The sequence below is a fragment of the Dermacentor albipictus genome, chromosome 10, assembly GCF_038994185.2.
Source record: "Dermacentor albipictus isolate Rhodes 1998 colony chromosome 10, USDA_Dalb.pri_finalv2, whole genome shotgun sequence".
In the NCBI taxonomy this organism is placed as follows: Eukaryota; Metazoa; Arthropoda; class Arachnida; order Ixodida; family Ixodidae; genus Dermacentor; species Dermacentor albipictus.
In genome coordinates this window covers 69,017,755-69,040,451 of record NC_091830.1, presented here as the reverse complement: position 1 = coordinate 69,040,451, position 22,697 = coordinate 69,017,755, and the positions used below count along the sequence as shown (strand labels likewise).

The 22,697-nt window shown below is 44.4% G+C and overlaps 1 protein-coding gene across 3 annotated transcripts in view; it reads right to left on the bottom strand.

Annotated features, from left to right (window-relative positions):
* The window catches only part of su(f) (cleavage stimulation factor subunit su(f)), a 91,768-nt gene that overhangs the window by 20,853 nt on the left and 48,218 nt on the right, over positions 1 to 22,697 (bottom strand). For all 3 annotated transcript variants that reach the window (XM_065428850.1, XM_065428866.1, XM_065428858.1), the window contains exons 9-14: positions 21,521 to 21,602; positions 18,179 to 18,405; positions 16,323 to 16,397; positions 14,332 to 14,475; positions 5,563 to 5,665; positions 2,498 to 2,567 (exon numbers count right to left, since the gene is read on the bottom strand). In XM_065428850.1, the coding sequence (XP_065284922.1) occupies positions 2,498 to 2,567; positions 5,563 to 5,665; positions 14,332 to 14,475; positions 16,323 to 16,397; positions 18,179 to 18,405; positions 21,521 to 21,602 (701 nt within the window). The remainder of the gene's footprint in view (positions 1 to 2,497; positions 2,568 to 5,562; positions 5,666 to 14,331; positions 14,476 to 16,322; positions 16,398 to 18,178; positions 18,406 to 21,520; positions 21,603 to 22,697) is intronic.

Below are 22,697 nucleotides of genomic sequence, written 5' to 3'. Positions count from 1 at the left end.
AACCTTTAATCGGTAAAAATAAACTATACTGTATTCTAAAAGAGCTAAATACTGAACTTGGCAAGTTCAAATATTTATAAGCCAGAAAGGCCCAAATACAAAAAAAAAATGCTTTGAAATGGATGACACCGAACTGATGTGCCGGCACTGGCGTATCAGTGCAAAATCAGAAGAAAAAAACTTTGACCTCGTATTCTCCTTAGATAACGAATATATTACTGCAAAATTATCAAAAATATTGTTTTGAAAGCATTCTTCATCAGTGTCAATTGATTTAGTGTTTCTACAGTAGAACCCCGCTGTTACGTTCCTCACTGCTGCGTTTTCCCGGCTGCTACGTCGTTTTCATCCGGTCCCGGCATAGCTTCCATAGGATACAATGTATAAGGAACCCTGCTGTTATGTAGTAGCTGTGAAAACGTTCCCGAATGGTATGTCGCAACTTAGCACCCCGCACCCGCCTGGGCTAAAGTAGGTAACGCGTTCCAACCACCATTTTGGCTTTTGACGAGTTTTGACTGGGCTTGGCCGGGCTTGGCTATGGAACTGGCTGCAAGAAGCCGCACGCCAGTTCGAGAGGCCGCCACTAAGTGGCCATTCGTGAAAAATAAACAGTCGTTAGCACGTCAGCATGACTACACTAAAGAGGGCAAAATTTCCCGCGGATATTCCTTCGACCGTTGCCATTGCCGTGGCACGTGACAACGAGGAACACGAGCCGCATGATGCCGGGGAGTTGCCAAATCGTAGCTTTGGAGAAGCCGTCGCGGCTCTGGACCTCCTCCAGCGACGCTGACAGCAATGCGGCCTACCAGGCTATTGAGAAACGCGTGGTGATTTCTAGCGAGCAAAAGAAACGGCAAGCCACCATTATAGACTTTTTTAAGTCCTAAGCGCATTCTGCGGAAATACATTGTCTATAGTTGAAGCTGCATTTTTTCATTCATTTTCGGAGCTTTCCTCACTGTTGCGTTTTCCCGGCTGTTACGTTTTTTTTCCCCGGTCCGGTGAAAAACGTATGAACGGGGTTCCACTGTATTTAGCGTTCATTTGAAGCGTTGGTTCATGCCACGTCGGGCCCCTCAAAAAACTGCCTCTCACATCTGGCTGGCACAGAGCACTAATGCATTTTCTAATCCTTGTTTGTTTCACCAAAAAACCGATAACTTCGTGCATTTTGATGCCAACAGCACACCTTGTAGCTGCCCAGCAAAAATCTACCAAGCTTAAAAGATCCTACATTTATTCATTTATTTGTTTGTTTTACTTATTTACTTGTAAAGTACTGTGGACATGAAGCCCAAGCAGGAAAGATTTTGCAAAATACAGATTGGTGACGCGACTTGAACAAATCACTGCCCGTATAAGAACAGATGGAAGATTGTTACAGGTGATGGGGTTACGCTTCAATCAGTCGGTTCTAGTCCACTAGTGCTCGCAGGATAAAAAAAAAGGAAACATAAATGCATCCCTTTTGGCAGAAAATGGTGCGAGAGAATGAGGGTGGTGCTCTCTAGTATGCCTGTCCATCATAGGTGATAAATGTATAGTGAGGATTGTAAGGCTAGCTTGTTATTAAGAGAGTGGTAAAAGAAATCATAATCTGCTTTTCTTTGAATTTCTAGTAGGTCCATCCCTTCAGCCTTCAATAAGGTTGTTGACAAGATCTAAGATATTTAAGGCCAAGCAGGGCAGCTTTCATCTGCATTTGAAGGTTGGGCTATGTGGCTCAAGAAACAAATATAGAGGTCTTTGGCTTAGCGTCTGTAGCACGCTCTGTTCACACCTGTGCACCCTGTCAATTTGCACACGGCCATTTAGCGGGAACATTAACTGCGTTTGCGCACAACGGTCATGCCTGCAGTGAAGAACGAAACTCTTCCCTCGCTTTACTGCCTAGTCAAAGCCACATTCTGCTGCCATGCTCGAGGTCATGGGCTCGATCAAAGCCACGGCAGCCACATTACGATGAGGGCGGGGGACAGAATGTCGAAACTCTTGTGTACAGTGCATTGCGTGCACATTAAAAAACCCAAGCAGTCACAATTAATCTGAATCCCCCCCATGTTCCTCAAGATCAGATCACGGTTTTGGCACATAGAAGCCCAGAATTTAATTGGTTATTTTGCCAAGCCAATTTAGCAGAACGTAATCGTATGGCCTCAGGGCTGCTTTGCTGTTTTGCAGCCAAGCTGACTACACATTGCTCGTGTCTTCGCAACAAAAAACACTATACAAAAAATGTGAACTGTTCGTCTTTTGCAGTGCATGAGCCCACGTAATCAGAGCAGAGTGGACTGTAAGCAACGCCAAGCCAAAAACGTTTCAGTGTTTAGCATTTAAAAAGCACGGTAAGCTGCTGTTACCTGCGTGAAAGTTCTAGGGATGCCCATTTTGAGACTTTTGTACACAGGTCAAGGTGAGGTGAAAAAGGTGAGCTAATAAAGTTCAAATCGAAATAAAAGTCAGTCACATGACAGCGGCCACACCAACTTACACCGACTTCTCTGGTGGTAGGGAACCCGACGTGAGCACCCTTTCGAACAGCACCCTCGTGTTGTTGTCCTCTGTTCCCATCATTTAAAAAAGAAAGAGAAAGAGAGATTAAGAAGAATCAGACATTTCAGTCAATGCACATGCAAAACCTTGGCATCTCAAAATGGCTGCATTACAACACGTCATTTCATGATGTCAGCACTGCATTCATATACTTAATGCATTCATCCCGAAACAATTTTTAAGAAGTGTCATGGTATAAGACGCCATGATTATAAGGCAAGAGTGCTTTTGTAGTCCAAGAAAGAAACAAGTATGCGCACAAAACAAAGTGATATAACGGACACAGAGAAAGATTATTTCATTGATCCTTGCCACAAAAGCAGAAAGCAATACAGTGAAATCTCGGTACAACGAACTTCAGGGGACCGCGGGAAAATGTTCGTTATTCTGAAAGGTCGTTATAGTGAAAGCCCAAAAATTAGCCATAACAATAGCATTTCAGTAACGCAAGCGACCTGCCTTTGAAACGGTACCTCCTTGAACTCGTTTCTCACACAATGCACACGTGATCGTCAGACAAGGCACATTTATTTGAAATAGTCCGTGATCGTCTTCTGACGGGTGCAACACAGACTCTGCAGCACGAACGATTCCAGACCGTCCGCATTCTTATGCACGCCTTCGGTCGCTGTGCCGCTTTTGGCTATAAATATGCGGAGTTTTCGCAAGCAGTCCAACGCATCTGTGGCCGACACGGACTCGTCGCGGTCTTCGGGTGCTGCCGTAACGTGCAGCAAGATTCTTGCTGGTGCTTAAAGATTTTCTGCTTATCTTTGAGAATCGTGGCGATCGTCGACCGCGCCACTCCACGTTCTTTAGCCACAACGGATTGTTTCTTCCCGTCTTCTATCTCGCGAAGAATCTCTACTCTCGCTCAAAGAAAACTGCTTTCGCTTCTTCGCCGTGGTTTGAGTTGTTAAGCTCATGGCAACGCAAACGCCGGCACGCACTTCTAACACAATAACATAACCAGAAGAAAAACAAGATGGACAGGCCTGATACGGGTGACAGCACGCGAACAACTGAGAAAACAAGCAAGAAAAACGTGATGCGTCGTCACCTCCACAACAGGAAAAAAAAAAAAAGGCCCACTTCAGCGTTAATTACTACTTTTTTTTTTCTTCTGCCGCACCGTCTCAGGTTTTACGAGCCCATGATCCCCGCCTCTCCACTCAGAAAACCTGGTGCGTCGTTGCCTCCACAACGGAGAACGAAAAAAAGAGTCTCCGCCCGCATCTTTCTCCTTCCGCGCCATCTCAGGTTTTTGCGGGAAGCAAGTTGCAAGGCGGCCCGCTCTTCGCGCTGCGTCGTCTGCTAGCTTAGAGCTCCGACTGCCGTGACGGACACACTGAAATCTAAGAATCCTCGCATTTCGGGATATGCGTTCGTAGTATTGAGGTGTTATTAAGATGACACGGAAATTAAATAACGATCGTTATTCTGAAATGTTCGTTATTCTGAAGTTCGTAGTAGTGAAATATTTTTACATTGAAACTATAAGCAGTCGGCACGGGATTTCATAAAAGTTCGTTAATCTGAAATGTTCGTTAATGTGGTGTTCGTTGTAACGGGGTTTGACTGTAGCACCAAGACAGTTTTTTATCCATTGGGCAACATTCACACACTATTGTCCTCGGACATATTCTTTGTTGAATGGTTTACAGTAAAACCTCGTTAAACCGTACCTGCTTAAACAGTGGTTTCGTTTCAAAAGTAGCAAAAGTCAAATCCCCGACTCTGTGGCCATAGAATTTAATGTGTTTTGTATCTGTGTAAGCCGTACCAGCTTACTGCGTACGTATCGGTTAACACGTAGTGTTTCCATTTTTCATCGCGCAAACACGGCGGTGTGTTGTCTCCATCGGGAGGCCTGGCTGAACAACAAGCCTCAGAGATCAGCACAACGGCCTCCAAGCGCCCTGTGTGTTTACACGTTAAGCCACATCAACATCAACATCATTTCGGCACCGTGCCAGAGAGTGTTGTGGCGTCGTGCAAGTAAGAACTCGCGTCATGCCGAAACTCGGATATAGAAGACACCGGGTGCTTAGCTTACAAGAAATTTAGACATCGTTCGTGCTATCGAATGTGACACAAAAAGTTGGCGCTGGCACGCGACATGGGTCTACAGTTGACTATGGTGTGTGGCATTTGGAATGCGAAGAAGTTGCTCGGCAGTGCTGCTGCGACTGCAAAGAGATATCGGCTACGAGATTAACCTTTTCGCCATCATTGCATCTGCCGTTGCTGAAGTGTCGCCTAGCGACAGTGATAAGGATGACACGGAAAGCGACAGCACGGGCGATTCAGGCCCGACAGTGGCAGAAGCTCAGTGGCAGTTACGTCAGCCTCATAAATGCAATCGTCGCGACGAGAACAGCACCCCGCAATAAAAAGGTGCCCCACGACTTCTGCAACACTACCATGTGTGCCTGTACACGGAGGACATGTGAGGCCAACGAGGAATCTGCCATGCAAGTGTTTGCCAAGAAGAGGGGGCTGGCTGAAAAGCTGGCTCCCAGCTTCAGGAACTTTGAGGCCACTGTCGTCACTGCTAGGCCGCAAATAACACGAAAATAACACGTTTGTTGCGCGAAGTGAATAAATACTGCATGTTTTTTTCCCCCTTTCACCGCACTCTCTCTGAGTTCCGGTTTCGACAGGTAAGTGGGCGATCTCATGCTATTTCGGTTAAACAGTACTACTGTTTAGTAATGTACTTTTTCCGAGCTCCGGCCAACTACGGTTTAACGAGGTTCAACTGTAAGCGATTCTTTCTATAAGAATCATTTTAAGTATACCCTCCGCAATTTTGGAGCCATACCTATGCAAGGAAAGTCAGATAACTTTGGCTGCAATGTGTCAAGCCCAAGCCCATGTAACATTGGATACAATGGCCAACCCATGCCCACAGTCATGAGGTGCCCGGAAACCACAGAGATAACGAAATTAAAGTGAACAGCGTAACGAAGCAATTGAGCACAGCTGAAAAATTTTCCTCACCGTTGAGGTGTGAGAGGTAGTCGACGTAGGCCATGATGTAGTCCGAGTTGTCTCCATACTTTTTGAGGCCCAGCTCAAAGATCTTGAAGGCCACGGTCTTCTCCTGCAAGAGAAAGCACAAGTTCACCACCTGTCAGAACTTGCCCAAGAAGAAAAACAAAAAAATTATGAGGATCCCATACACTGAGGGAATCTATGTAAACGAAACTTTCTGTGCCGTTTGCTTGAACTGATGATAATTAGCAACAACGTCGATGATGAATGTTTCTGTGGATGTGAATTTCTTCAGCGTTTAGCACAAGAGTGGTGAGTTGTTGAGTGGCGAGTTGGTGGGCTCTACAATGTTAAACAGCCCCTCACCAGGCCACACAGCAAACTTTGGTTATATGCTGGAAGTTGTTATGTGCCCTCTAGGGAGCGTTTAGATGCAAAAATTTTTTCAAATTGGCTCGTTAAAGGGAAGCTGAAAGCTTTTCCAGAAAAAATTAGTGAAGAGCAGTATGTCATGGTTTTCAACCCTCTGAATTCAATTATCACATCGAAATTGAGCGAAAGAAAGCGCAAACATATTTTATTTCGACGAAAAGTGCAGCAGCAGACATGCCCAGCTCGCACGCCTCGTTTCCGCCTGTGATTAGTCGGGCGCCTCGTGACGTCAACAATGGTGTTCGTCCGGACCGACTGCTGCCGCTACACACGAAGCACGGTGCAAGGTACTTTGGTGGTGTTTTGCTGAGACGGTCATGGAAAATTTGGAGAGCTTGTGTTTCTCTGAGGAGTTCGGCGTGAAGTCCAAACTCCACGAGAGCGATCTTGCGTGCGACGGTGACAGGCGACGCTTCGAGCGACAAAACGGGCCGTCGCTTGAACAGATCGCTCGGTGTTGTCACTCGATAGCTCGTTTCTAGAAATCTAGAACTCTTGGCTCGTCGCCCGGAAATGCTATGAGCAACTAGCCAATAGTGCAAAGCCCGAAACTGGATGTACATACCTCAAATACTACTGTTTGTCGCACGGAACGAGCAAAATATTGAATTTTACACGTGCAAGAATAAGATCCGGGAACCTAGTGCAAGACCTTAAGAAATAGTTTATGCTCCTTCATTAAAATGCATCAACTTAAATTGATATAGCATGCGTCACGCTAGTTTCGGCGCGTATATTGCTGCCCTCATACTGGGAAGTCGTCGCTCAAAGCCGTCGCTCGTGTGGAGTTTGGCTTGGAGGCGACGAGTGAACGCGACAGCCATCGCCTCGCTTGTCGCGCTGTCGCTGTCGCGTGCAAGATCATTTATAAGGGGTTTATACTTTACTCCCTACATGTACGAGCCAATTACGAAGAGCTGGCCTCTCCAGGAAGCAAAAAATGGTGGTGCAAGCACTGCTTTCCGCTCGAACGAAGGCGAAGCGTTAGCATCTCCTTATGTTGGAAATGTTCTTTGGCGAGTATGTTTTTTGCTAAGCTGCATTCAGCGTTCCAGTGAGTACGTTTCCGGGCAAACAACTTTAGTGTTATGTTCCTGCATGCCTCCTCGTAGAACGTAAGCGGTGATGCAATCTTCAGCATTTGTGCGCTGCCCCAAAGCTGTCAGCAATCTACACAGACGGTTTAAACATGGGAAAAGTTTACCGGCTGTTGTAGAACGTGTAGTATGGAACCTTCATTAGCACGCCATATGCACGCTACTCGTAACCGGCGAATTCCGTCAGCTATACGTGAGATGGTCGGTTTCTCTATGTGTGCGAGAGAAGGGGGAGCGCAGCATCCTGGCATGAGCGGGCTTTCCAACACATGCAAACTTTACGCTTGCACTGCGTTATGGTAGCTGCATGCAGGCTGTTTCACAACACACGTGCGAATCGAAAATTCGCGGTGCTTGGCGATGAAACCTGCGTCAAGGGTGTGACATAAACATGCACCTTCCGTTCAGCATGCTAATTATTTTTTTTAGGAGAACCCAAAGCACGCATTCTTGATAAACTCCGGTAGTAATCGTCACGGAAGTGGTTAGAGCACAACACTGTTGTTCTTGAGCGCTTGAAGTTGTTTCGTTTCACAGCAGCCTCCCACTTAGCTTAATGTTTCTCGTCTTGCAGGAACTAATGGAACATCGGAACATCGTCGCGGCCGCTGGTGTTCGTGCAAGTGTAGGCTGCACAGAACGCCGGCATGATCGGCCTACAAGTTCAATTGATGCCGCGCACGTCAACTACCACTCCTATATACACACAAACAAAGGAATGTAGGATCGAGCGAAGCAGATTAGGACGGCACGCACGCAGAAATAAGCCCAGTCAGGCATGGTCGCGGAGACTGCGAAGGAGCGGAACACCAGTGCTGACGTCACTAAGCCACGGTTTCCGGTCTCCGCTCGCATCGTCAGCGTCAGCAGCAGCGTGCGGCGCTCGACGGGGGGCGGAGCTACAGCGCAATTTTAACCAACTACAGCGCAATTTTAACCAATTTTAACCAATGTAAGAAGTGTGATAAACAAGCACGAAGCAATTAACTCTCTCGTTGACAACTGCGGTGCCGGTGTAATCGCTCTAACTGAAACGTGGTTGCATCCTCAGGTGTACGACTGTGAAATTTTTGACGTATCCCGCTTTCATATCTTCCGTTGTGATCGCATGTCTGGCCACGGTGGAGGTGCACTGCTTGCTATTTCGAAATCTTTGCCTTGTCATAACGTTACCTTTCACAGCAATCTAGAAATAGTGTGCGCCTGCGTTGACCTAGGCCATCGAAAATTTATTTTCGCTGTTTGTTACCGCCCTCCCTCTTACCCGTCTTCTTTCACTGCCGAACTTCATGACGCACTACACACACTTTTTGTGCTGCATCCAAAAGCACCTGTTATATTAATGGGGGACTTTAACTTCCCAAATATAAATTGGAATGCTGATCCACCTGCTTGTTATCCATATTCTTCAAAGTGTAATGAATTTCTTGATCTTTGTTCTTTATTTTCTTTAACTCAACTAGTCTCTGAACCAACAAGAATTTCAAAGGGTACTGCCAATATCTTAGACTTGATATTATGCTCTCATCCTGACCTTATTACGAATGTTTCATGTATACCTGGTGTAAGCGACCATCTAGTTCTTTCATTTAACGTTACGTCTCCTCTGTCAAAGCCGGCTGTTAAAAAAAAGTTAATATATGACTACGACAAGGCAAACTTTGACGCTATAAACTTGGAATTATCAAACTTCCTCGACCTCTTTTTAAGTAACTTCGAAGATCGTACGGTAGAGAATAACTGGATCATATTCAGAAACAAAGTACATGAACTAACTGATAAGTTTATTCCGTCGCGTATTATATCGTCGAACTCTAAGGCGCCTTGGTTTAATTCTCACCTAAAGAGGCTTTGCAATCGTAAAAAGCGCTTGTACCGCATCGCAAAAAAAGGTCGCGAGGTATCTAAGTGGGACGCTTACAAGGACGCCAACGAAGCTTACATAGCAGCTAAAAAACTCGCTAAAAGTATGTTTCAAGAACACACTTTGCCTACAATACTTACAGAAGACCCGAAAAAGTTTTGGCGCATCATAAACCCTTCCAAAGATGATACAGTAACCTTAGCTGATTCTAGTGGATCAAAAATACCCGACGCTGAATGTCCCCGAACCCTAAACTCTGTATTCTGCAGTAATTTCGTTCTATGTTCTGATCCTGTGTTTCCCACCCTAATTAGCTGCAGTTACCCGGCCATGGATTTTATTAGGATCGAGCCACTTGGTGTAGAAAATGTAATTAAAAATCTAAAGATGTCGTCAAGCCCTGGTCCAGACCTGGTTACCGCAAAGTTTTTGAAAAACACTTTTGTTTACTCATCTTTATTACTTTCAAAAATATTCCAGCAATCTTTGGACACCCATCAGCTCCCTGCAGACTGGAAAATTGGGAAGGTGGTTCCACTTCACAAGTCCGGCAACAAATGCTCACCTCATAACTACCGCCCCAGTTCCCTCACTAGCATTCCTTGTAAAGTACTCGAACATATCTTGTTTTCTCATTTAGTTAAGCACTTGGACGATAACTCATTCTTCACACGTGCTCAGCATGGTTTCCGCAAACATTTGTCCTGTGAAACACAACTGCTTTCGTTCACTCACGACCTTCATATTATTCTTGATAAAGGTTCATGCGCAGACTGTGTTTTCTTCGACTTTGAAAAGGCTTTCGACAAGGTATGTCACAAACTACTCATTTTTAAGCTTAGTAAACTAAATCTTGACCCTAATCTGTTTGCATGGCTAGAGCATTTTCTTCTTAATCGATCCCAGTTCGTTGCATTTAATAACTACTTCTCTACATCTAGCCCTGTTGAATCTGGCGTTCCTCAGGGCTCAGTGTTAGGCCCTCTCCTTTTTTTGATTTATATTAACGACTTACCCAATGAAATTTCTTCTAACATTTATCTCTTTGCCGACGATTGCGTTATTCTTCGTGAAACTTCTGACCCCGATGATGCTAACATTCTGCAAAACGACATTAACGCTGTCTGTAACTGGTGCGACTTGTGGTTAATGAGACTAAATCCATCTAAGTGCAAAACCATGCGTGTAACCCGCCGTGAACTTCCTCTTCCGACCTATTACCTTAGTAATACTGCCATGGAGGCAGTTACATCCTACAAATACCTAGGTGTCCATTTAACCTCTACTCTTTCCTGGTCTTTACACGTCGACAGCGTAATCAATAAAAGTAATCGCATGTTAGGTTATATCCGCCGAAACTTCTCTTCCGCTCCGCCATCATTAAAGTTAATTTTATACAAAACCCTAATTAGGAGTAAAATGGAATACGCTTCGTCAATCTGGGACCCATATGCTGAGACACTAATCCAGTCTCTCGAACGTGTTCAAAATAATGCCTCGCGTTTCATCCTGAGCAATTATAACCGCACGGCTAGTGTAACTTCTATGAAAAACATCCTCCAACTTCCACCACTTTCTGCTCGTCGCAAATGCTCTCGCTTGGCTTTGTTTCATAAAATATACTTCCACAATTCATATCTGCGCGATAATCTTATTTCATCCCCAACCTACATTTCTCCTCGCATTGATCATCATCACAAAGTTGGAGTTTTGCAGTGTCACACTAGAGCTTGCAACGAGTCTTTTCTTCCTAGGACGTGTCAAGAATGGAACCACCTTCCCGCCGAGTTGATTGCAATTGAAGACCAAGCACAATTTCGTACTGCCATAATCAACACCATCGCTTCAAGCTTCACATGTGTATGACTACATCACTTGCTGCCTTCTTTGCTTTCTTTGTTATGTAACTTTTTTTTACCCCACTCCCCTCTGTAATACCTTGTGGTCTTGAGGGTATAATAAATGAAATGAAATGAAAACGATTGCGTCGCTCCTAAGTGAAAAATCCCCCCCCCCCCCCCCCAATTTTACCTTCATGGTCTATAAGGTTCCCTCATCCGTATATGAGCGTCTTATTGAATTCGACAGACTCTTCAGTTTCCCTTTAATAGCAGAGATATAAATATTTCAGTGTCGTGAACCCATGATTTCAGGAGGCGAGCTTCCCCACAAATATAGACGCTCTATCCACCTGCCCAGTCTAGCCTCCGCAAGCGAAATTCCTTCCCTGCATTCTCCCAGACCTCGAGAATCGCATGACGCAAACGTCATGGGCCCCACCTTCGTATTTTTTCTTTTTTTCTCCTCGCTTTTTTGCGGCAAGGCGCACTTCTGCTGACGGCACCACGCGTGAGATGTTGCGACTGTCTGACTGAGGACAGACACCTGACTAGTGACATAAGTCAGTGCTACACGAATACTGAGGCAAACACAAGCAGATCGCAGAGCATGATCCCATGCTGGAACACAGTGGAAAATGACATAATTTTGGCATCTGCGCACGCGACTGCATGACATGGAAACAAGCAGACGCAACGGAAGTACATCTCTCTTGCTGCGGTGCGAAGTAAAACAAAAACACTCAGACATTTGGTTTGTGTGTTTTATTATTTCTCTAAACTTTAATTCGTCTATTCAAGCAACAGATTACACAAATAACAGATGTTGCCTAAAATAATTCTCAAGGTGACATGTCACTAGTAGCGACATCACAGCACAAACACGTGTACATAGGCGTACTAGCATGTGTACGTCATCCTCCAGATTGGAGTGCGGCGACCGCGAGAAGGACAAACGGCGTTCGGTTTGAAGTTTCAGATTTTTCCGCGGCGCATTGCGAAATAATATTTACCAGACATGATCATTAGCCCACACTGTATGCTCTGTGCTTGTCAGCTCAAAATGGCCAGACTTGGTGAGGGGCCCTTTAAATGTTGCCTTGCGTGCACCACTGCTGTTTGCCTGTGTAGTACACAGAACACACAGCAAGACATGTTTGCTTTAGGCAATGTTTATAAAATCCGAGAAAGTTAGCATTGTCATTGCCTCACACAGCACATTGCATCGTGGCAGAAGTGTTAAACATTGAATTATGGGGCTGTACGTACAAAACCAGAATCGGATAATCAGGCACGCTGCAGTGGCAGACTCCAGATTTATTTTCATCCCTGGGGTTCTTTAACATGCACCTAAATCCTAGTACACGAATGTTTTTGTATTTCAGCCCCTTCGAAATGCAGCTGGTGCTGTTCGGATCGAACCCGTGAACTCGAGCAACGACGTAGTCACAAAGCTACCACGGCGAGCACAGAAGTGTTGATTTGACGTGCTGCCATTGCCGTAGTGTCCCTACACCCTATGGTAGAGTTGTCAGCTTCACAAATTTGTGCAATGTTTATTTTTCAGAAATAGTAGAAACGTACCGTACCGTACTACACCTCGAACTAAAATTTATCCAGTTTGTCCACAACCACTGTTGTGTCTAGTAGTATCATTTCTTTGCCTCCTCATATCACTATAATACAAAATTTAAGAGCGCTAAAAACACAAAGGACGTAGAAAAAGAAACACACACCACATGCCCTCTTGCGTTTCATTTTCTAGATCCTTTGTGTTTTTAGCACTCTTAAAGTTTTTCATTATAATGCATTACCAACTAGCCCACCTATCCATCCTTTTGCATCTTTTCTTATGTCACCATTTCACTCTCCCCCATGTATGGCAGCTGCAAGTGAAGAGCGGCAATTCGCTTGCTTTCGTGACCGTTCTACACATTCTTTGCCTCCTCTCCCTATCCTGCTATTTATTGTTCTATCCACTCCCCCTCCGGACTGTTGCACATTAGCAAAAAGGAAAGCACTGCAGCTTATGCTATGCTTTTGCAGGGGATCACGGATAATTAAAGCTGTAAAGAGGCTAATGTGGCGATGCCTACACAGCTCCAGAGGGCATTGCACACATACGACACGACGGAAAGGTCCGAACGAGTTTCTCGCGTCGCCTTTCCTCTTTGCGACGCTCCTTCCGTGCATATACACGCTCTGTACCTGCCCACGACATGGCTTGCAAGACGGCCACAGCAGCAGCAACAGCAGTGGGAAAGTCGAAGGAAGAGCAAAAGAAAGCTGCACTTTAAAATCCTTACTTTCAAGCACTGACATTCAACCTTTTTATGTGCAGTGCTCATTGAACATGACCACTAATTGAGAAACTTTTGAAGTGAAGCTTCCCTTGCCCCTTCCTTCGTCTTTTCTGCTGCTGTTGCTGTCCTGACGAATAGCTTATATGCAGGACGGCACTCCAATCTTTAATGCTCCTAGAGGTGTGCTGGCTGCTGGTCTTATTTTCTATGGAATTACGCAGTGATAAAACAAATCGTACCTAAATGTTCTCATGTTCTGCAACCCACAGCCATAGAGCAGCCCTTGCTCTCACTACAAAAACGTGGTACGTCATATAGTCGAAGCATGGAATTGCGCAAATAACATGTGATTAGACATACCCTTACGTCACTAAGTTGCAATTGTGACATACAAGGTGTTTTTTTTTGTTTGTTTGTTTTGTTATCCCAAATACTTTTTAAAAATCTCATGTGGCAGGCAGGACAATTCTAATTCTTGAAGCGCATTACTCAAAGAGGCGTGCATTACTTCCACGAGAAATGAAAATGCACAATTGACCAATTAGCAAAAGTTCACAAATTATGTTTGCGCTAATTACTTTGGGGCACATATTTCAAATTACGAATTGTAGCTGGCAAGTTTGCAAGGCATACCGACTCGGAACGAATTCTGAGGGCGGCACCGGTTTCGAGACGCACTGTCAAACTAGCGGTAAATATGCACCTTTGTTCAGCTAACTTCTTAAACAAAGCACCATTTTACACATTAAAACACAGACGTAATTGAACCGCCGATGTATTTTCTTGCCCGCTTTGGGAACATCTCGGAACTGGTGTCGTCCTGGGAAATCGTTCTAAGGGAACGTGCCTTGCAAGTTAACCAGCTACGTTTATTAAAGTGTGACGCGTGCCACAAAGTAATTAATCAAAAAAGGTAATCTGTCTCAAACATCTTGATAATTAGTTGATGATGCATTTTGATTGCTGCTCAAGGATTAGCATTGTGATGTCTGCCAAAGCCGATTTTCCAAAAATTTTGTATGGTCTAAAAAAAAAGAAAACACCCAGTATGAAGTACTTATACCATAGAAGACGTTGCAGGTAACAGACAACCACAATGCAAAACGCATGAACTCTTAAGAGAGCACTACTTGCATTAATTCTGCAGCATTGCATGCTAAGTAGAAAACAGAGCACAGTGCTGCTTAATCAAAAGTTAAGCAGTGGAACTGCACAGGTCAAACTACTGCAGGAGAACGTACCTTGCTGCAGTAATACTCCATGAGTGCAGCTGCAACGTACACCTGGTGGCCGCTCCGAGCGTCCTCCCGCGCCTTCTTGAACACCACTCGCGCCGTCTTGATGCCCTCGGCCCTCCGTGCAAACTTCATGTACTGGACGTATGCCTGGACAGAGAGCCGCAAATAAGAGGTTTGCCTGAGACCAGAGTATCTCACAGCTTGGCTAGTTTGACACGGTTACGCAGTACGCACATACTAAATGTTGTGTCAACTAAGAAAGCCAGGTACTACAATAGTGCCTACTGCTCCCAAAGGAAGCAAAGTTGCACGTTTGTTTCACAGCTGCCCCTTGGGCTTATGTTTGCTCGGCGTAGGGTCACGTGGCTCAAAAAGCAACCACAGAAAACAGAAAAGTCACCACTAATGCCAGGTGATCAAAGTTGGAAGTGGCAACGTCACCCACGTAGCCACGGTTTAGCATGTACCAATGCCCACATGAATGCTCCTAAAGATGGTCCACCTTGTTCTTTTTTTTGTTCAGTGCGTGATACCAACAATCAATATTTTTGTTCGTTCTTGGGGTTTCTCTTTAATTTATTTTTTTACTTCTTATTCAGGTTTGATGTTTTGTGTGGGCTACGACAGGTGTCCCTACTCCACTGCACGCATTGAAGGATCCGACAATAGGCTTCATATGCAATGAGATATTTGCTTCTGTTGCATAGACAATAAACTATGATTCCTCAAACATGTTTAGCTTGCAATCAAGTGGCCCTTACGTTAACAGGTCGACCACGCACTTGTTGCTCATGTTGCACCGAGTATGGCCCCTCTGGTGCACGAAGAGCAGTTTTCTTTTACAGCCACAGTTCACTTCACGGCAAGACGGCAGATTGCTGTGCAACTCTGCTCCCTTTGTAGACATATACAGTCAGGTGCAAATGTTCTGTCTGGCTACAGGCTGTTTCGGTTACAGTCACATTTTCTGCAGAGGCACCATTACGTGGTGCATTCGGTTTAGTACCACGTCTGGTGGCACTACCCGGCTGTTTTGTCTAAGATGATTTGCAACAGCACGCCTGCAGTGATGCGGAGCTGAAACAGTAATTGCCTCAGTGAACGGGACGGTGGAGCCACCTGTCACTTCTACAACTAAACCCTGCATAAACTGTATTTTGATGCATTACAATCAGATGCCGTTGCACTACCATGCTGAAAAAAAATCTACGCTCCTCATCACGTCAATGCATACTTCAGACTTACTTTGGATGAAAGAGGCAGCCACTAAAACCAAATGTGGCAAGCTAAAAAACATGCACAGCAACATGCTTTTCCTATGCTAAGCTTGTGCACAAACAATCAAGTGGTTTACATGGTAAATCCCTTGTAGCTGGCTTCCTTATTCTTGTATGTGCTGTATAACACAGCAACAACACGGAACGGAGAGCTTCGATGCAGATGCTCTATGCAGCCTCGGACCAGACTATTTTGCAGAAGTAATCAAGCACTGTTAAAGTCAAACACCAATAAAGCTCAGCTAAAATGGTGCAATAAGACAGGTGCAAATAAGACAGTTCATTCACAAGTTTTTCTATACAGGGTGTGGTTGTTATAGCAATATTTAAACAGAGTGACTTCTACAATGAAGTATGTTTTGTTATCCAAAAATGTTTTGTAATTCAGGTGCTCAATGAGCGTTTCTAGAGATATCCATCAGTTTGTTTTAAGATCCAGCCACCTACACAAAGCATGAGTTAACCAACTCATTGATGAAATCAAGAGTTTGACAGAAAACCGTCTGTTCAGGTAAAAGCACGACTAAAAGATTGTCACAGACCAAGCAAAAAATAAAAACTTTCTATGTTCCAGTTTCCACACAGAAACTTGGTTTGCAAGATAAGATGAACACAGGTTCTGTATGAAGCCTGAAATATTAGACTTTTTTCATTTTGACTTAGTCAGTGACCCAACCTTTCAATTGTGGTGTAACGAACTGCAGCATGCCTCCTCACCAGTGTTGGGTCGATGTCTGGAATTTCAATGAACTTGTTGTATACTTGGTGAACCTTGTCGTGCTTCATACGACTCTGCAGAAATGAAAACAAAAAAGAAAGCAGTAGCTATTAAGGCACAGACTCACGTCTCAGAGCAGTGTCGGAAGTTAACCAAGTGCCAAAATTTTAGCATAGATACACGCATGCTTGGATATCTATATACTAAAGCTTTTCCAGAGTTCCCGCAAATCCGAAGCTAACAGTCTGCAAGTCCCTCATGAGACCTAACCTTAAGTTTGTCTTTCTTTTGGGGATCCTACAAACGACACTTCAATTCATTTCTCTCAAAGTGGTTCAGAATCAGGCTGCTTGTCTTATATATATTGATTATAGCCATACCACCAGTGTCCCATATGTGAAAGCTAATTTTGTTGTTACACAAATTGTCATCACGCCATAGCCGTTCACATCTGTGTCCCTTGAACCTTGCCATATTAGCCTAGTTTTGAAAGACGAGCTTTTGCTTGAGCTATTACAGAAATATATCATGCTGCGAAATCATTGCTTCAATGTTGCTGTTGCCATGTGTCACATTAATGCATACAGTTGAACCTTATTATGGTCAAGTCGCATCGGGCATGAAGATAGCTTCGTTATATCCAATGTTTGTTATAAGCATATATTTGTGATATGCTGATATCGGCTAGTAACGTTTTAGACTGCCTTCAATATATCCAATAGCTTGTTGTATCCATATTCATGGCAAGGTTCGATTGTTCTTTGACTCTTCTCACCCCAGAACTAGCAGTGATTGGAACCACCTCCCTGCGTCAGTCGCTGCCGTCACTGACACTGTCGCCTTCAAAAATCCTGTCACTGATACTTTACGATTACCACTCCTCTCCGTAATGCCCCCATGGCCTTGAGAATAAAATTAATCATTGATTTAGTAGATTACTCCAAACCAATACTGGCCAGTTCTGTGTACCAGTAAAAGCCTGCCATGCCAGGCGTTCTGCTGAATCGCACCGTTTTTATAGTTTGTTGTCCAACCATAACTGACATCAAGAACCGAAAGAATGCAGCAATGGATGGGCAGGTGCTATGTGTGCTCTATTTAAGTGAGGTGCCGGTGCATCCACAGGCAGGCCTCTATATTACCACATGAACGCATGTAAAAGCGATATCTGTATAACGACCGCACCCCTAACACGACAGCCCTGAATTTGGAGAAAGAAAATTCCACTAGAGAAGCAATCGCGTTCAGTGCATTCTTGCGCGCAGCGCAATTTGGCGCACAGCAGTGACAAATGCACTTTGACCTCTGATGTCCGTGTTCTCCGTGGCAGCGATAGCAGTGGCAACAATAGCCAAGACGGTTAGCAAACTGCACGGCACACATGAATGAATGAAATAATAAATTCATTATGACAGCATTCTCTTTAATCAGTAGGAGATCACCGATTTTTTGCGGTGGATTCTATACGCGTAGTGGGAAAAATTTCCTGTTCCGTGAAAGGGCCACATCTCGTCAAAATCGCGAAAAAGAAAAAAAGTGCAGCTGTTACACAAGTCTACACGGTATACAGAGCGTCTTGCCAATCGTTGCATTTTGTACCAGTATTACATTTGCTCTGCTAGCCATGCTTGCGGTGCACTGTGGTTAATGCAAGGGATTGAGGCATTAAGCGGGTTTTCTTTTGATGTTGGTTCAACTGACACACACCAAAAGACGCCGGTGACGACAGCGAATACAAAGCGCTCACCTTTCTCCAGCATAATGTCACGATGCCACGCATGCATGTGGATGTTATGCCGATCAATAAAAACAAGCCATTAGGTGGCTAAGGCGATCTTCTACTCCATACACCCACCTCTTCAAAGTCTGCGTAGGCGAAGTAGAGGAGAGTGTTCTTCCGCAGCAGAGTGGTGGTCGCGCGCTCGTAGATGGCAGCAGCCTCATCCGAGAAGAGCTTGCCGGCGTTCAGGTCCCCTTTGTCGGTGAGCAGCTTGCTGGACTGTTCGAGGAACAGGGCCGCCTCGTACCAGACGTCCGGGTGGTGGCCCAGGCACAGCAGGCACTGCTCGTACGCAAACATCACTGCGGGCACACAAGAAAGCCAGGCAGGGGTGCACCGCTTTTTAAAATTTTCATCGTGCAGTCAGCCAGGCTGAACGGCCTGGCTATATATGACTATATACGGCTATATACTGCAGCGTGCGGCAATTTGTGATGTGCGCGCTACTGCCCACTCACTATTTGACGAAACATCGTGGCTGTATAAAGCGAGAAGAATTGGAGGTACCGAGGAGCTTGAGTTTTAGTAACGGCCATTCGGGGTCAGAAAAATTATTTTGATTCAATAGTGGGGTTTTACATGCCAGGACCACAACACGATTATGAAGCATGCTATACTGGGGGAGTTAACTGCTGGGCTAGTTGGTGATCTTGCATACTGTAAGATTTTGTGCCAAAAAACAACACACACAAGAAAGACAACGACACCACCATAACGGGGGATCTCTGGATTACCGTAATTATTCGATTACATGGTGATCAAGATTACAGGGCAAGGGTGCCATTGGGGGACCCAAGAAGAAGAAAACTTAAGTATGCACACTAATATATACATACATGTATATATATCAGGCTCAACGAGAATTGCCAAAAATACTAAATTAGAAGTAACAAAGCCAAAACGCAAAATTGTGAGTGTGAAATAGGGGGAAGGGAGCTTCAACATGCGGAGTGCGAGTTATATGCAAATTTTGCCTATAGGTGTCTTCATGGCGCAGTGAATTTCGCCTTCTAGTGTGGCTCGATGGCATTACGACGTGCACCGCTGCAAAGCCGCACTATAAGGAAAAACTTGCACTGCCGTGAAGCCACACCTGAAGACCAAATTCGCATACAGCTCACACTTCGCCTCTGCTGTTTCTCACACATAAGGCGAGGGGTGACTTCGAGCCTAAGGGTTCTGGGAAAGAACCTCACTTCATATTCAAATAAATACGGTAATGCTGACCACCTGGGGTTCTTGAACACGCACCTAAATCTAAGGACACGAGCACTTTTACATTTCGGCCCCATGTATATGCAGTCACTGCAGCCAGAATCAAACTCGCGGGCTCAATCTCAGCAATGCAACTCTAAAGCCTCTGGACTACCATGTAAAGTAGCCATATAAGGCCAACAGACACTGAAGTCAAGAAAACCATAAGAGAAATCAAGTGTTTTTTTTTTTTTAATTAAAATGCGAATGAAATGAGTCGGGGTCAGATTTGCCACAAACTTATATTCCCTACAAAAGAGAATGAAGTTGGAAGATAAGACCATTTCCAGCTGGTGGGCGCCGAACCCACAACCTCCGCATGATGCGTGCAATGCTCTACTAATTGAGTTATGGTAGCGGCCGTTTTCCCGTCCAATTTTTTACACAGGTGTATTTTACACAACTTAGACTTGGCAGTGTCGGCCATCACCCCTCACAACCGTGGCAGCAGATGTGGAACGTCTCTTTAATTGCAGGTATATGCGACGGCTGCGGAGCAGGCTGCAGGCCAACAAACCGTGATATCATATTTACTCGCACAATGAATGAATTTTCATATTGAATGCATCCCCCTGTTTATATATTACAAAAAAAAGCGTGTTCTTTCTTTTCCTCGCATAGCGATCGCACCACAGTTACTGCCGTGAAGTAGGATGACTTAAAAGGGTATGAATGCGAGCTAGTTGGTACGAATTCTTGGTGAAAACAGCCCAAAGCAAACACGGACAAGGGAGGAGCACAGGACGAGCGCTGACAGCCAACTACTAGGGTTTATTGTGCGCACACACAAATATACCTATGAAAAAGAGGGGGAGTTCTGCTAACTTGCACTTCATCCGCATTGTCAGTGTTTGTTTTGGGCTGTTTTCGCCCATGTGAAGTAAGAGACGCAGGGTGCGATTCAGCATCCGGTACAGTGTCGGACACACTGGAACCCAGCGCCGGATCAGGCATTTATGCCCACCAGATGTCTGATTCGACACTATGGCACAACAAAACACCTTGGATCCAACTGCCATTCCAGTGCATCAGACGTTGTATCGGACGCTGTATCGGATGCTGAATTGTACTGTGTGTCTCACGACTTTTTAGAGTGGCCACGTAAAAAAATGATCCCTCAAAATTTTACCCCGCATAATGAACACACCGCCAACTTTGCACAAATTTTTCAGGAACAAAGTGTGATCATTATGCAAGTAAATATGGTGCACTTATGCTACTTCAAGGCATCAAGGCTGCCATAACCAAGGGCCTTGCCATGCAAAGAGCAAGAAGGATCAGAAGAACCACAAGACTTCCACTTACACCTGTATTTTTCTTTAGTAAAAGCATGAAGGTTATCCCAATATAGTAATTTGCACCCACATTTAATTATGTTATTCAATAAACACTGCTCATTTCCTTTATGCTCTTAGCTTCATCATCTGTCGGCTACACATGGTTGTTGCCAATGCCTGTTTGCAACGCAACCTAAAACCATGCTGCTGTCGATAACCTAAAAATCCAACAGGAAACTTGACTTTTCATGTGCAGCTTCAATTACATTTCCTATTATTTCGGTTGAACATCCTTGAATATGTAATGTGTGTAGAAAGGGGTACAAATTTCTATGCTACAAAGCAACCAGGCTTGCCCGCTCAAAGCAAATGAATTTCTGCTACTATAAGTGATATGCAAACGATTATATGTAGCTGACAACACGCAAGAGCTAAGTAATGAGATTACTGGGCAATTTAGTATGACATAAAATATCTATATCTCAAACAGCAGGCAAATCTTGAAAGTATTTCAATGCATTTAAACGAGTACTACTGGCACAAAATGCTTGAGGCTGTTTTTGGTGCCTAGTCAGTAGCTATTGACCCAGTAATCACGGTAAAGAAACTTTAGTCCAGTGCACGACGACTGTACGATTATACGCTCATATGTTGCACCCAGTTGCAGTTTCAATGTTGAAGAGTACTTCATGCCCCATGACTATTATCGCTATTAAGCAAATTCTATCACTAAATAGCCCTGAACAAGACAAGTTAAACAGTGCAATTTCTTGGGTGTGGAAGGGGAGTGAATTCATAAAATAAAATGATGTACTAGTTCTGTATAATTACAAGCAGCACTTCTTACGAAAAAGGGAGTGCAACCAAACCATCATGAGCAGCTCACCTCGCTTCGTGATGAGGGCGTGGTCATCTGTCCTGAGGGGATTGCTTTTCTCCCAAGCAATGTATTTTTTCCACAGCTCCACCTACAAGGCACAAGTGGGTGAGTTTTGGCACTCAACAAAATATTTGACAAGAGTGTCGGCTACAGCTGACTAGATTTTTATTAAAATTCTCAAGGAGCACAGATTCTTGCTTCAACCGTCATAAGTAAGTTTGGCATACAAAGCCAAACGAAACATAGCCCACAATAGATGTACGGGTTGCTATGCAAAGTGGCACAATTTGGTTCCTCGTTGAAAGAATAAAGTCCCCATGTTTGCACATTCATGTTATCAGATCCATTGTCCCGTTTGTGTGCTGTCTTTGTGTTTCCAATTTTTTTGCTGGTAACATTTGTTATGAATTGCATCTGAAGCCCCGCCACCTAGTTAGTGGCAACCCCTTGTAGCGGCCCTTGCTAATGCCAACAGCTGTCTAAGTTTCATATATTCATGTATATGGACTATTCAAATCTTATTACTGTTTTCTGACCGTCTGTATTTCCCCTATGGAAGCAATTTACAGTATGCAATATGCAATATGAAACTGCCTTTCTCTGCACCACCAAGCAGTCAGAACATCTGAACTGAAAGACTTATCCAGATTAGGCAGCTTCAAAATGCACTGAAAACAAAGCAGACCAACCAAAATGTTGAGGTTTGTCCGAGTTAACCTCTTCAAGCTGGTTTGCCACGATTTCACAATGAAACAATTGCACAAGAGAAGCAGTAAGGCAACATGTGTAGTTGTCTAACAAAAACATGTAAGCCTGCCACCATCTTTTACTTGGAAAACAACGCTCAGCAGGGAGCCTTTCTCGGACAAAGCTGAGTGCTCCAGGAAACTTGCATGGCTGCATCCATTCACACATGCAAATTGCAGCCATTGTCCCTGCAACCCCAACTGTTTTACGAGATACCATAATATTCAAAGCGGTTTGCCTGCTTAGTCAGAGGATGTAATCTACAGGAAACCTACAGCTACAAAAGCCATCATCGACACCAGGTGGCTGTTTCGCTTATCCACGGCAAGCCCATAATTTTAACCCTAGGGCAGCAAATGGTGCAAAATTAATTTTTCAGTGCTCTAGATTGACATACAAGCATAGTAGTAATTATGAGTGCCATTCATCTCTCTTC